Source organism: Ornithorhynchus anatinus, chromosome 16, assembly GCF_004115215.2.
Source record: "Ornithorhynchus anatinus isolate Pmale09 chromosome 16, mOrnAna1.pri.v4, whole genome shotgun sequence".
Lineage (NCBI taxonomy): Eukaryota > Metazoa > Chordata > Mammalia > Monotremata > Ornithorhynchidae > Ornithorhynchus > Ornithorhynchus anatinus.
This window is the reverse complement of record NC_041743.1, coordinates 10509853-10522675: the sequence shown is the minus strand read 5'-3', so window position 1 is coordinate 10522675 and position 12823 is coordinate 10509853. Positions and strand designations below refer to the sequence as shown.

The following is a 12823-nucleotide window of genomic DNA, read 5'->3' as shown; positions in this document are numbered from 1 at the left end:
AATACAACTGACTAAATACCCACAATCAAATGTCCAAAAATCAAAATGCACCTATCTCAATCACTGAAACACCCTTCAGAGGGCTTCTTGCTCCTGCACCTTACCTGGCCTTCTCTCTTCCCCTTCTTGACCCCCGCCAATGCTACCATGACTGTTTCTTGATCCCGAGGTATCCCCTCCCCTGTGGCTTGCCACATCAATGGCTCTCCTCTATTCTTCTCCTCTACCATTGTCTTTTTACCCTCTTTCTTCCACCTCTCTGATTCTCCCCCTGCGGGGATGGGGAACCGTCAGAAACATTGGCCCAGGGAGCCTCAGAGGTACTGAAGAGCAAGAGGACCTGGAGAGGAAGTGTTAGGGAATCCCCTGAGCGTGGGTGGAACAAGGAGTTAGGGAACCTCTCTTCCCTCCCCGCTTCCTCCTGCCAGGACAATCAATCCATCAACCAATCAATGGTATTTACTGAGCTCCTACTGTGTGTGGAGCACTGTACTAGGTGCTTGGGAGAGCACAACATAGTAGAGTTGGAGACATGATCCTTGCCAGTTTGTTCTTCTGCCCAAGCCATAACTCCAGAGTAACTGCGTGCTAGTGCTGCTAGAAAAACACTCCATGAACTTGAAGCTGGAATTTATGTGGAGATCAAAGGGGCTCCATCTGGACACCTCTGGCAGAGATTTTTGAGCTTTTATGTGGAGCTCTGTTGTGGTAAACTAGAAGAAAGTTAGATTTCAGCTTATCTTTACTGAGCATTGAGTACCTGAAAAATCTAATTAATTTGACTTTAGATTGGGGCACAATTAGGGCTGCTTTTAGCTTTTCCAAAGGGACCAGTTATATGCTGCTCCCTAAGGAGGGGCTGTCACTGATCAGAAGTGTGCTGGGCTTTCAATTAAGCCACAGAGACTTGGGAAAGGAGGCTGCATTTAACTTTTGTCTCTTGAGAACAGAGAGAGCCAGCCTCCAATCTGATCATTACCTACAACTGAAGATTAAAGCCATAAATCTTCCATGATGTTTTTTGTGGTTTTAATAATTCCAAATGATATTTCTTTTCCTCTCCCCCCCCAAAAAAAACATCTGTCTTTTCACTCTTTTGCATGTACTGAGGTGATTCCGTCTTTTAAAATTCAGGCTTGGGAATGTTTCTTTGAAATTACTTTTTCTCTGTAGATATATTTTCAGCTGGGTGTGTGTGGGTGTCGTTGGGAGATGAGCTCTCTCACACTGTTTCCCTGAAAACGGGCAGACCCGATTTCTGGTCCAACACCACTAGGAGTAAGCATTACATCTCTTGGGGGTGGTCATGAGGAGAAGGGAGAAGAGATTGGATGGGCACTAAGGTGCTGTAGAATGACACTGCTGTGTCTTCCTCATCAGGAGATCTGTAGAGGGCTGCCTCTGTCTCAAAGGACTGTAGTGTTGGGAGAAGGGGAAAGCTTTATGTGTCTAAGAGCAGTATCTGAGCTTGATGTGTTTTGGCAGTAGTGGCGTTTGCTCGCACCGAGCCATCCACACTCTTTTGTGCTGTCCCTCTGGGTCCAGCAGCCCCCAAAGTTGATGAAGAAAGGAAGGACAGCCTGTAGTCAAGGATCAGACTGCCCCTGGGAAGCTTCAGCAGCAGCAGCAGAGACTGCTGTGCCTACAACCTTCTGCACACATGAACTGCTCAGTCAATATGATTGATTGATTTTCATAGCCATTGTTGAGTTTGGCGGTCAGTGTGGATTTGGAAAGAGTAGAGAATCTTTTTGTTTCTATTTTGTGCAAAGATGAGCAGAAGAGCAAAATACAAGATCAAGATGAAAATGGGGTATACGTTTTGAGATTTGGAGACTGCTGCTAAATAGCCTTTCTTTAAGAAAAGGGCCTCTGCCCTGGAACAACTGGAACCAGGGGCCGCGTTCCTTTTTTATGGTATTTGTTAAGCACTTACTCTGTGGCAGGCACTGTACTAATTGCCAAGTAGATTCAAGGTAATCAAGTTGGACATAATCGCGGTCCCACATGGAACTCACTGTCTTAATCGCCATTCTACAGATGGGGTACCTGAGGCTCAGAAAAGTTAATTGACTTGTCCAAGGTCATACAACAGACAAGTGGTGGAGCCAGGATTAGAATCCAGGTCCTTCTGACTTTCAGACTGTGCTCCGTCCACTAGGCCAAGCTGCTTCTCCTCGCTTCTCCCAACACCAGGGCTGAGGTCAGTGACTAAGCAGACCGGCACTCTGAGAAGCTGAACTGGCTCTAAGTGCTGGCACGTTGCCAGGCTAACTCTAAGCATCTTTGGATTGAGAACTAGTCCACCTAAAGGGGTTGGTCTGATTCCCCCTGACTGCCTACAGACTCTGCATTGGTGTATCCACTGTGCTTTAAATCATTTTAGGGTGGATTCTTTGGGGATTTTTTTTATGGCACCAAACTGAGCTGCCTGTACCATGGACTCCCCATTTGCCAGGGGCACTGGGCTATACCCCTCACTGACTGGGAAGCCATGCAGTAGGCTTGACCCTGGGTTCATGTCTGAGGCAGCAGCACGGCCACCAGCAACTACAGCAACAATAATGATAGAGATCACAATCTTTGCAGTATTTGATGAGGGCCTACTATGTGCTAAGCACTGGGTTAATTAGATACAGTACAATCAGAGCATATATAGTCCCTGTTCCGTACGGGCTCACAGTGTAATGGGGAGAACAGGTATTGAATCCTCATTTTACAGATCAGGGGACAGAGGTCCAGAGCAGTCAAATGATTTACCCAAGGTAACACAGTAGGCAAGAGGTGATGCTGGGCTCCAGAACCCAGGTTTTCTAGTTCACACTGTCCACTAGGCAGCCACACTGTCTGCTCCCACCGTGAACAAGCATGGCTGTAAACAGGATATGGGGGCTGCTCTGGGCTGGGGGGAAAGCCAATCCATGCTCCTCCTGCTCCCACTTTTGGCAGGCAGGATGGGACCTCCAGCTTGGCCCAGGAACCTGTGCCATCCTTAGTGGGCAGAAGGGTCAGTAGGGGCAGGGCCCATCACCACCCGCTGCAGGTTTAAATGTCTTGGCCTCACCCCATGTTATCATGAGTAGATTTTTGCTTTCACTTCTGGACCTCAGATAAGTCACTTAACCTCTCTGGGCCTCAGTTTCCTCATCTGTAAAATGGGGAGAATACCTCTCCCTACTTCACAGGCACAATGTGAGAATGCTGAGACAATTGATGTGAAAACTCTTTGGAAAAATAAAAGGGCTATTGAAGGTATCATTTTTTAAAAAAGAAGCCTCCCAAAAGCGAATAATAAGGTGGTGATTGGAAGGGAAGTGTATCTTGGGCCTGTGCTGTGTCCGCGTTACCAAGGTTCCTGATGCATTAACTGAACCAGCGAAGTGGCTGTAATGTGCTGTAATGTGGCATCTTTTGTGTTGTTCTCTGTGAAGATTAAGGGGAGTTTCTACAAAATTGGAGCTCAGCGCCTGCATGAACGAATGTGTGTGTGTGTGTGTGTGTGTGTGTGTCTGTGTGTGTATGCATGCGTGCCGAAGGCCAGAGATGTCTCTCTTGCCCTCCAATCTCCAACCTGTAAGAGCTGGGTCTGCTAGGTTGATGGAGATTCTTTGAGATTGGCAGCAGGGTCCAGGCCTGGGTGCCCCAGGAGGCGTGGACACTGGCCTTGTCACAGGTCCAGCTTCCAGTAGGACAGCCTGCCCTTGAGTCCACATCTTTTTTTATCCAGCAGAGCAAGGGTTGGTCAGGCAAAGGCCCATCAGCATTTCATGAGGGTTATTCTTTTTCCCTTCTCCTCTTCCCTCCATCACATCCACTCTCCAGAGTTGGATGCTGCTTATCATCCCTCCTTAACCTTATGGGTCTACTGGCACTTCACACTCTTTAACCCAAGCTCTTTAACCCAAGCATCATGGAAACTAGCCCATCCAGTTTCTGGTCCACCCTTAGCCAAGGTGGTTGTACATCTGAGTTCCAGGCTGTAGGCCCAAATCCGTGTACCCTTCCAGTGTCTGTTGATGAACTCCCTAAAGCACTGTACTACAGATCTTTTATTTTTTAACCAATTAGTACTCTCATATTCTTGAGGCATGGGATGGGGAGCAGGACTTTGGGATACCGAAGAAGCCCAGGGAGGTTAAGTGACTTCTTTGAAGTCCCCCAGCCCTCCCGGCCACAGAATTGAACTGAATAATCATCCCAACTCCTCTTACTAAACCATTTCTATTAGCTGATGAAATGCTCTAAATGAGTCATCTGAGTGATTTTCGGATTGGAGCGTGATAAGCCTTTTTCATCACTGCTCTACCCGCTGCCACTCCGCCTTCATCCCTATCCTCCTAGCTGGGACGGAGAACAGACTGTCCCACCGGACTGGATGTCACAAGACAACTGGCTGTCCGACCAAACTCTCTGCCCGCCTGCTACCTGTCTTGGCATTGCTATGCTACCTGTCTCCAGCTGCACTGCTCATTCACTGACCTGGTTTTTGGGCTTATGTAACCATCTGCAACAAGGCAAGAATAGAAGGAGGATGTCACCACCAAGTGCCTCTTCTCATCTGTTCTTGGAGATTGATGGACTCCGACACACTCTCCTTTCTCCTTTGCACTCATTTTTGACCCACCCTTATTCCTTCTGTTCCTATAGCAGCCTCCACCTAAGCAATCGTGGTTCTTTAAAGGGTGGCATGTCTTTGCCATCCCAAGTTCTCAAAGGAACAGGCCCTGAAACAACTACGGTCTACTATACTGTCTATTTCGGCTTCCTTCCGAGGCTGTACACCTGAATCCAGACCTCCTGAAAAGAAAGGGAGACAACCCAGAACAGGGTATCTTACAGATATCCTAACCTGCTGTGTGCAAGTGGGCACCTTTCTGTGCTTCCTGAATGAGCCACACTGCCCCCAGAAAGACCCATTATGAGCTTGTCTGAAGGACAGAGATGATAGGACAGTTGCACAACAGTGGGACCAACTTTTGTTTCTGGGTGAAGTGAAAGCTGCCTCCCTGGGTGGTGACCAGGTAAGTCCACCCTCATGGCCCTTGGCCCCTCCCCTTTCTCCATCCTGTCCTACCTACACCCGCCCACCCTGTCCGATTTCTCTTCTTTTCTCCACTCTTCTCACTCCCACCACAGTTTTTAAACTCTCAGGGTCCTGCCTTCCATCTTCCTTCCCCATTCAGTCCCGATTTTATTTTTTTCTAAAGTAGTTTCATCAGCATGGCCAGCCCCTTCCTCAGCTTGCAGCCCCTGGGAAGGCCAAAGCCTTGGGGATCAGACTGGGTAGGGACAGATTGGCAAGCAGCAGAAAGGCCTGGGAAGGGAGCAGGTTGCTCATCTTTGAATAATGCCTTATGTAGATGGAGTGAAGAGTTCGGTTTGGCTTGGGGCTTTAAGGGAGAGAAATGTTGAAAAATGATTTGGAGTTATCAACCCTGGACTTCTCCCTGTCCACCCCTTCCCTTTCCTAGCTTCCCTACCCACTTCTCTGTGTCTCATCTCTCTAAACAAAGACAGCAGCACAAGCAGCGTGGCTCAGTGAAAAGAACACAGGCTTTGGAGTCAGAGGTCATGAGTTCGAATCCCAGGTCTGCCACTTGTCAGCTGTTGTGACTGTGGGCAAGTCACTTAACTTCTCTGTGCCTCAGTTACCTCATCTGTAAAATGGGGATTAAGAATGTGAGCCCCACGTGGGACATCCTGATTCCCGTATCTACCCCAGCACTTAGAACAGTGTTCGGCACATAGTAAGTGCTTAACAAATACCAACATTATTATACTATTATTACCCGTAAACAAAGATCCCCAGAGAAATCAAATCAAAGGGGGAGTTGGAGAGGTAGAAGCTACTTCACTGAAACCTGCCTCCTTATTTCCTGAGTCTGTTTTCTTTTAAGTTGCAGACACTGGCTACTTACCTCATGTTCTACATCAATCAATCAATTGTATTTACTAAGCAGTTATTGTGTACAGAGCACTGTACCAAGTGCTTGGGGGACAACAGTTTTTACAATTGATAGACATGTTCCTTGCCCAGAAGGAGCTTACAGTTTAGAGGGGGAGACAGATATTAAAATAAATTAGAAATACGTATTTAAGTGCTGTGGGGCTGAGGGTGGGTGAACAAAGGGTGAACAAAGGGTGAGTGAACAAAGCCAAGTACAAGGGTGATGCAGAAGGGTTTGGGAGTAGAGGAAATGAGAGCATAGTTGGGGAAGGACTCTTGGAGAAGATATGATTTTAATAAGGCTTTGAAGGTAGAGAGAGCTGGATATGAAGCAGGAGGGATTTCCAGGCCAGAGGCAGGATGTGGGCGAGGAGTTGGCAGTGAGATAGACAAGACTGAGGTACAGTGAGTAGGTTGGCATTAGAGGAGTAAAGTCAGTGTGCTGGGTTCTAGTAGGAAATCAGTGAGTTAAGATACAAAAGGGCAAGGTGATTGAGAGCTTTAAAGCCAATTGTAAGGAGTTTCTGTTTGATGCGGAGGTGAATGAGTAACCACTGGAGGTTCTTGAGGAGTGGGGAAAGAGGAACTTAAAGTGTTTTCAGAAAAATGAACGGGGCAGCAGAGTGAAGTAAGGACTGGAGTGGGGAGAGACAGGAGGCAGGGAGGTCAGTGAGGAGGCTGATGCTGTAGACAAGGCGGGATAGGATAAGTGCTTGTATCAACAAAGTAGCAGTTTGGTTGGAGAGGCAAGGGTGGATTTTAGTGATGATGTGAAGGTGATGAACTAGGAAGCCGAGAGTGCACAGTGAAAGAAGACACAGTCCCTGCCCTTAAGGAGTTTACCATCTGATGGCCATAGAAATTATTCAGATATGTTCATCAAGGAGAGAGCTTGGACCCCTATTGTCGGATAAAGCATATGATACTGCCTGAATTCTGCCTGTTGGGCATCACCAGTGACATTGGGTTAGAAGAACAACCTTCATGCTGAGGAGGTGCTACTGGATCCCTCCAAAAAACTCTCCTAAGTCTTCCGTCAGTAAAATCAGTAAAGATCCCTGAGAAGATCTGCATAAATCAGGCCCAGAGTGGTCAAGTTTTACCATTTGATCCGAGCACCATGAGCAGGCATTTGGGAGCAGTTAGTGAAGCAGCAGAAAAAGGGAAGAGAGGGGAATGGAGAAGACAGGAGGAACAGAGGGAAAAGACAAGAAGGCATAGGGAGAGAGAGGCAGGTGAAGAGAGCTGAGTGGTGGGAGGGAGAGGATGTGGGTGGGTAGAGAAGAGTATATTCAAAGCCAGAAGCTGCTGAAGGGATGGTGAGCTGGGAAGAGTGTTGAGGGAGGAGGGGAGGGGAGATGATTCTGTGGAGACTTGCTGCTCCCAGCTGCTCTCTGGAGCTGGGTCAGAAAGGGGATCTTAATCACCCATCCATCAAGAGGTCTCCCCCCACTTTCCCTCAGACCAGTCTTCTGTTTGTGCCAACTGACCCATTCCCTTCTCTGCCCGGGGCCAAAGCAGCAGGCAAGGGAGGAAGGGGTAAAAAAAAGGGTGCGTGATCCCTTAAGCTCTCTGTGGGCTTTGTAAAGGTATCTTTGCCTGTCTGTCCTTTGGGCAGCTGCTGAAAATTTCACTACGGAAATGTTCCCAGAAAAGGCATCCAACCCAACTCCACCTCCTCCCCCCGCCATCCCTCATTATTCAGGTTCTTTCCCTCTCACACTCCTGCCCCCTTAATAGCTCTGCATTTCATTTCTGATGTCTTTACACCCACACGTCAGACTTTTCACTTGAGTTTGAGTTTTCAATCAATCAATCAAGGGTGTTTACTGAGCATTTACTGTGTGCAGAGCACTGTGCTAAGACCTTGTACTAAGCATCTTCCCCCAAAGCACTGCCCTTTGCACCCTTAATTCCTCCCCCTCCCCAGCTGTTTTCTTCAGCAGTGAAATGGAATTCATTTTACTGTGGGTCACTGTGAGGGGAAATTGTGTTGAACCTGTCTAAAAGGACTGAAAATAGAATGGTTTGACAAGATTCCTTAGGTTTGGGCTGGGTTTCTGCCTTCTAGGACTGGGTTGGAAAATTGGGAACAAATTTTCTGGCATAGTTTCCATGTGGAAGGACATTTTCGTGTTTCTTTCTGAGAAGGTGAAAAGTCAGTGCTGGACCAGGCCTCATCCCCACTATGTGAAAGGGAGAGTGGAGGTCCTATTCTAGGTCATAGAAAGCTGTGATCTAATTTTCCTAGGAATTGCTTTAATTCTCCCTTTTCTGGTTGTGAAGACCTGTCCCCCGGGAAGACAAATCCAAGACCCGCTTTGAGAATGGTAGCACCGGTGGCCAAATATCCACTGTGCAACGGATATTTCAGCAGATAATTCTCAGTGCATGGAGACAGACTGATTTAGGCCCATTTTGCAGATGGCCTGGAGAGTATTGGTCAATTCCTGGGGTCCTGATGGGAGTGAGGAAAAGGAATAGACTCCAAATTTCCCTCTGTAGGGCTCCAACCACTTGGCATTCTGTCCCCAAACTCAAGATGCTGCAGTTGTGTCTAAGCTGAGGACGGCGTGAATTGGTGACAACCCTGGAGAAGGCTTGGGTCAAATATCCTTCGGAAGCCAGGTGTCCCTTGCCTCCCAAGAGCATCCGCCCTTCATGCCCAGTCTCATGGAGGCATTCCCGAGATCGCTCGAGATTGATTCTACTTCCCCAGATACAGTGGGGGACTAGGGAACAAACTGCAACAAAACTGCTCTTTTTCAGGGATGCTGGAATGACCAAGACAGAGAGGTAACTCCAGAGCAAAGCAGGACCCAGAGAACAAATTCCAGAAGTGGAGTTAGTCAATGTTTGCTATGCTCCCGTTGGATCTAGAGTGCCATGTTAGGATGAATCCTCCTCCCCAGGGAGCTCACAGCCGCTTTGGGAGGATTCCTGTTGCTACACCTATCCCGAGACAGAGGGGAATGCTGGGGCTGGGCCGAGGAGTAAGGATGTGTGCCCCTCTATCTGCTGCTGGACTTGAAAGAGGGCAAGAAAGAGGAGGAGAATGGCTCTCTCTTACAGCTGGACTTGCTTAGCAGTTGCTGCCATCTCCCTCCCTTTTCCTCCCTCACATTCAGCCCTTTCCCCTCTGGTCTCCACAGATGGGGTGGCGGCGTTCCGCGCCTTCCTGAAGACAGAGTTCAGCGAGGAGAACCTGGAGTTTTGGCTGGCGTGTGAGGAGTTCAAGAAGACCCGCTCGAATACCAAGATGGTCTCCAAGGCCCACAGGATCTTCGAGGAGTTTGTCGACGCGCAGGCTCCTCGGGAGGTGAGGCAGCACCCCTTCCCTTTTCCTTTAACTTGTCAGTTTTCATGGGCTAGTGAGGATGTCCATTCCCAGAGAAAGAAAAGGAAGGCAAAAGGCCATGGTGTTGGCTACTTCTATATTTCCACTGGCTGCTGGTTTTATCTCACCTTGCCCTCCTCTCCACTGTGGCTCAACTCCAGGGGAGGCCTAAACAGTCCCAAGTGTGATGCCTAGGGGTTTTTTTGGTTCATTCAATCATATTTATTGAGCTCTTACTGTGTGCAGAGCACTGTACTAAGCGCTTGATTTTTTTAATGGTACTTCTTAAGCCATTACGATGCGCCAACGCTGTACAAGCCCGAGGATAAGTATAAGTTAATCAGGTCAGCAAAGTCCCTGTCCCACATTGGGTTCAACTTTAAGTAGGAGGGAGATCAAGTATTGAATCTCCATTTTACAGATGAGGAAACTGAGGGCCAGAGTAGTTGCCCAAGGTCACACATCAGGCAAGTAGAGTATCTGTAATTAGAAGCCAGGTCCTCTGACTCCCAGACCCATCCTTTTCATGCTTCTCAATCATGCTATTTTGCCTTCCTGCTCTACTCTTTTCCTGAGTTGCAGAGAGCATTTCCCTGGGAGAATTAAATTGCTGGTTGTGGGGCATGCATGCATCCTGGTTGTGGGACATGCATGCACCCTGTACCTTTCTCTCTATCCAGAAAGAAGTGAGCAGCTTCCCAGGATTCAGATTGGCTGGGGTGCCCAAATCTCCTTGCAATCTTGAACTGGAGCTGGGGCCATTTTTCATTTACAATCAATCATTTGGAGCTATTGTTTGCTTATTAAGAGCATACTACTTCTCTGTGCCTCAGGTTTCTCATTTGTAAAACGGGGTTTGGAGATGCTTTCTCCTTCCTACTTATGCCATGAGCCCCATGTGAGACAGGGACTGAGTTCGACTTGATTATCTCTATCTACCTCAGTGCTTAGTATAGATCTTGACACACAGTAAGGGCTTAACATATACCGCTGTTATTATTGTTATTGTTGTTATTACTACTGTACTAAGTACTTGGGAGAGTACATCAAAAGCAAGACATATGTAAGCTCTGTTGAGAGGCCTCCCTGCATGGGTGTTTTCTAATCATTTTGACCAGGAAGGAGAAACTGGGGGTGGACACCCCTCAAGTCAATCACTGATTAACTGACTGATTTATTCACTGATAATGGGAGCAGGCAGAGGAAAAAGCCTGCAGCACTGGCCCAGATATGGCAGGGTGCAATTGCCTGGGTCATGGACCCTAATTTACCCCTGAACCAGACCCACCCGGGAGTCCAGGGGTGGGTGGAGCAGAGAGCCAGTGATGTGTTTCTGCCCCCACAGGTGAACATCGACTTCCAGACCAGGGAGGTCACGAGGAAGAACATGCAGGAACCATCCTTGTCCTGCTTTGACCAGGCCCAAGGGAAAGTGCACAGCCTCATGGAGAAGGACTCTTACCCCAGGTTCCTACGATCCAAATTGTACACAGACCTGCTGACGCAGAGCCAGAGGAGGCTCAGCTAGAGCCGAGGCAGGGTCCCTCGGGAACGGCGGGCTTCCCCCCCACCCCCCGCCCCCAGCTGCCCCAAACCATCTTCATCGGCGTCTCAGAGCAGTCGAGGGTGGGGGTGGGGAGAGGCTGCAGTAGGGGAGAGATCGGTGGGATCCAGCTGGGACAGTAGGGACTCTTTCCCATTTGCCTGGTCGTGTGTGTGTTTTGGTTTGTGGTAGCATTTACAGCTGTCACCCTGCTGGGGGGGACAGCAGCTTGCCCCCATAATGCAATGGGTCAACTGCCCAGAGAAGGCAGGTTGGCTCCGCTGGGCTAATCTGTAAATAACGCAAATGCAGTTCTCCCGCTGGTTCCCTCACTCTCCCTCCCTCCAGACCCAAGCTGCTCAGAGAGGAGAGGCCAGGACAGCCGTGGGGAGCGGGGCGTGGATGTGACTGGCCATGCCGAGGCTGGGGTCCCGGGAACCTGGGCCTCCTTATGCCAGAGAGGGGGACTGAGCCTGGCCTGTTAGTAACCCACAGGAAGCCACTAAATCATCAGGTTTGGCGTTTTCTGCCATTTCCACCGCTGGGGAAAGGGCAGGGCCAGCATGTGGGGCTGGAGGACATGAGGGAAGGTGAGCAGTCTGAGAAGCTTTATCCTAAATGATCAAGCTGATGACACTCCCCATCCCCCATCAGCTCCCTTCCCCAATATTCCCAGGAAGAAGCCTGAGGCAGACAGGGTTGGGCCCACTGAAGCGGAGCTGTGTCCAGAGGGGCTTCCCTGCATGGGTGTTTTCTAATCATTTTGACCTGGAAGAGGAAATTAAGGGTAAGCATCCCTCTAGAACATCAGCAAGGGAGCAACTTGAAAGCCCCTGCTTTCAGGCCTGCCTTCAAGTTACTGAAAGTTTCCAAGCCCCCAACCCCCTGCTTAAAATTTCTTTATCTCTAACCCAAGTGGACCGGCCACTGGAGTGGGCAGCGGGATAACTGGGGATGAGGGTATATTTCCCCAGAGTTACCCAGCTCACTGAGAAGAAGTTAGATTCACTGGCACAGTGTCTAATCTCTGCCACTACCCCTTTCTGTGCCTCTCCTGGCCTGGACCAGCGACTACAATGTTTCCCGGGGGAGGGGTGGACCACAGTGAAAAGCTTTATCCAGTGTGGGCCTAGGATATAACCCTCATCTGTCCTGAAAAATTCCAGTAACAGAGATGTCCCAGGAATAGCTGGCAGGCCTTCCCTGCGGTGCTGTACCTGAGGTTCAAGGTGGAGGGCAGGAATTCAAGGAGGTCCAGGAGGAAAGTGTGGGGGTCATATAGGACGGGGCGAGGATTGTGCTGGGAGATGATTGCAGAGTGCACTGCTGCAGCTCTGTAAGATGTTCGGGAAATGCTAGCAAGCAGGATGTGTGATCATGAGTTGCCTACTCTGTGCTTCCTACCCGGACCAACTGGCCATAGGTCAGAGATGGTGGGCCGGGAGACCAGGAGGGAATCTGACAGCTGCTTGGTCTCCCCGAATCTCAGAATTTCCCAAGGGATTCGTTGCTGAATGGGTCTGATGTGGCAGTGAGCCCTGCCTGTCACCAGGGCCCTGGAAATAATACTACTACAAATAATAGTTATGGTATTTGTTAAGCGCTTACTATGTGCCAGGCACTGTACTAAGCACTGGGGTGGGTACAAGCAAATCGAATTGGACACAGTTCCTGTCTTACATGGGGCTCACAGTCTCAATCCCCATTTTACAGATGCGGTAACTGAGGTCCAGAGAAGTGAAGCGATTTGCCCAAGGTCACACAGCAGACAAGTAGCAGAGCCGGGATAAGAACCCATAACTTTCAAATTCCCAGGCCCGTGCTCTATCCAATAAGCCATGCTGCTTCTCATTAGTCATCAAGGGTGCCAGAGTGGTGTGATTCAGAAGGGCAACGAGTAGTGGGGGCTGAATTAGGAGCTCCGTGAGCCAGCAGTGCACAGGAGCCTAGGCCTGGGGAGACCCCTTCCAGGGGTGACTGTCCAGAGCCCCCTTCC

General features: G+C 49.2%; 1 protein-coding gene across 5 annotated transcripts in view; it reads left to right on the top strand.

Annotated features, from left to right (window-relative positions):
* RGS8 (regulator of G protein signaling 8) overlaps positions 1–12480 on the top strand; it is a 41802-nt gene extending 29322 nt beyond the window's left edge. For all 5 annotated transcript variants that reach the window (XM_029081004.2, XM_029081003.2, XM_029081006.2 and 2 more), the window contains 2 exons: positions 9100–9266; positions 10630–12480. In XM_029081004.2, coding sequence (XP_028936837.1) covers positions 9100–9266; positions 10630–10812 — 350 coding nt within the window. In that variant the 3' untranslated portion in view covers positions 10813–12480. The remainder of the gene's footprint in view (positions 1–9099; positions 9267–10629) is intronic.
* Positions 12481–12823: the final 343 nt, after the last annotated feature.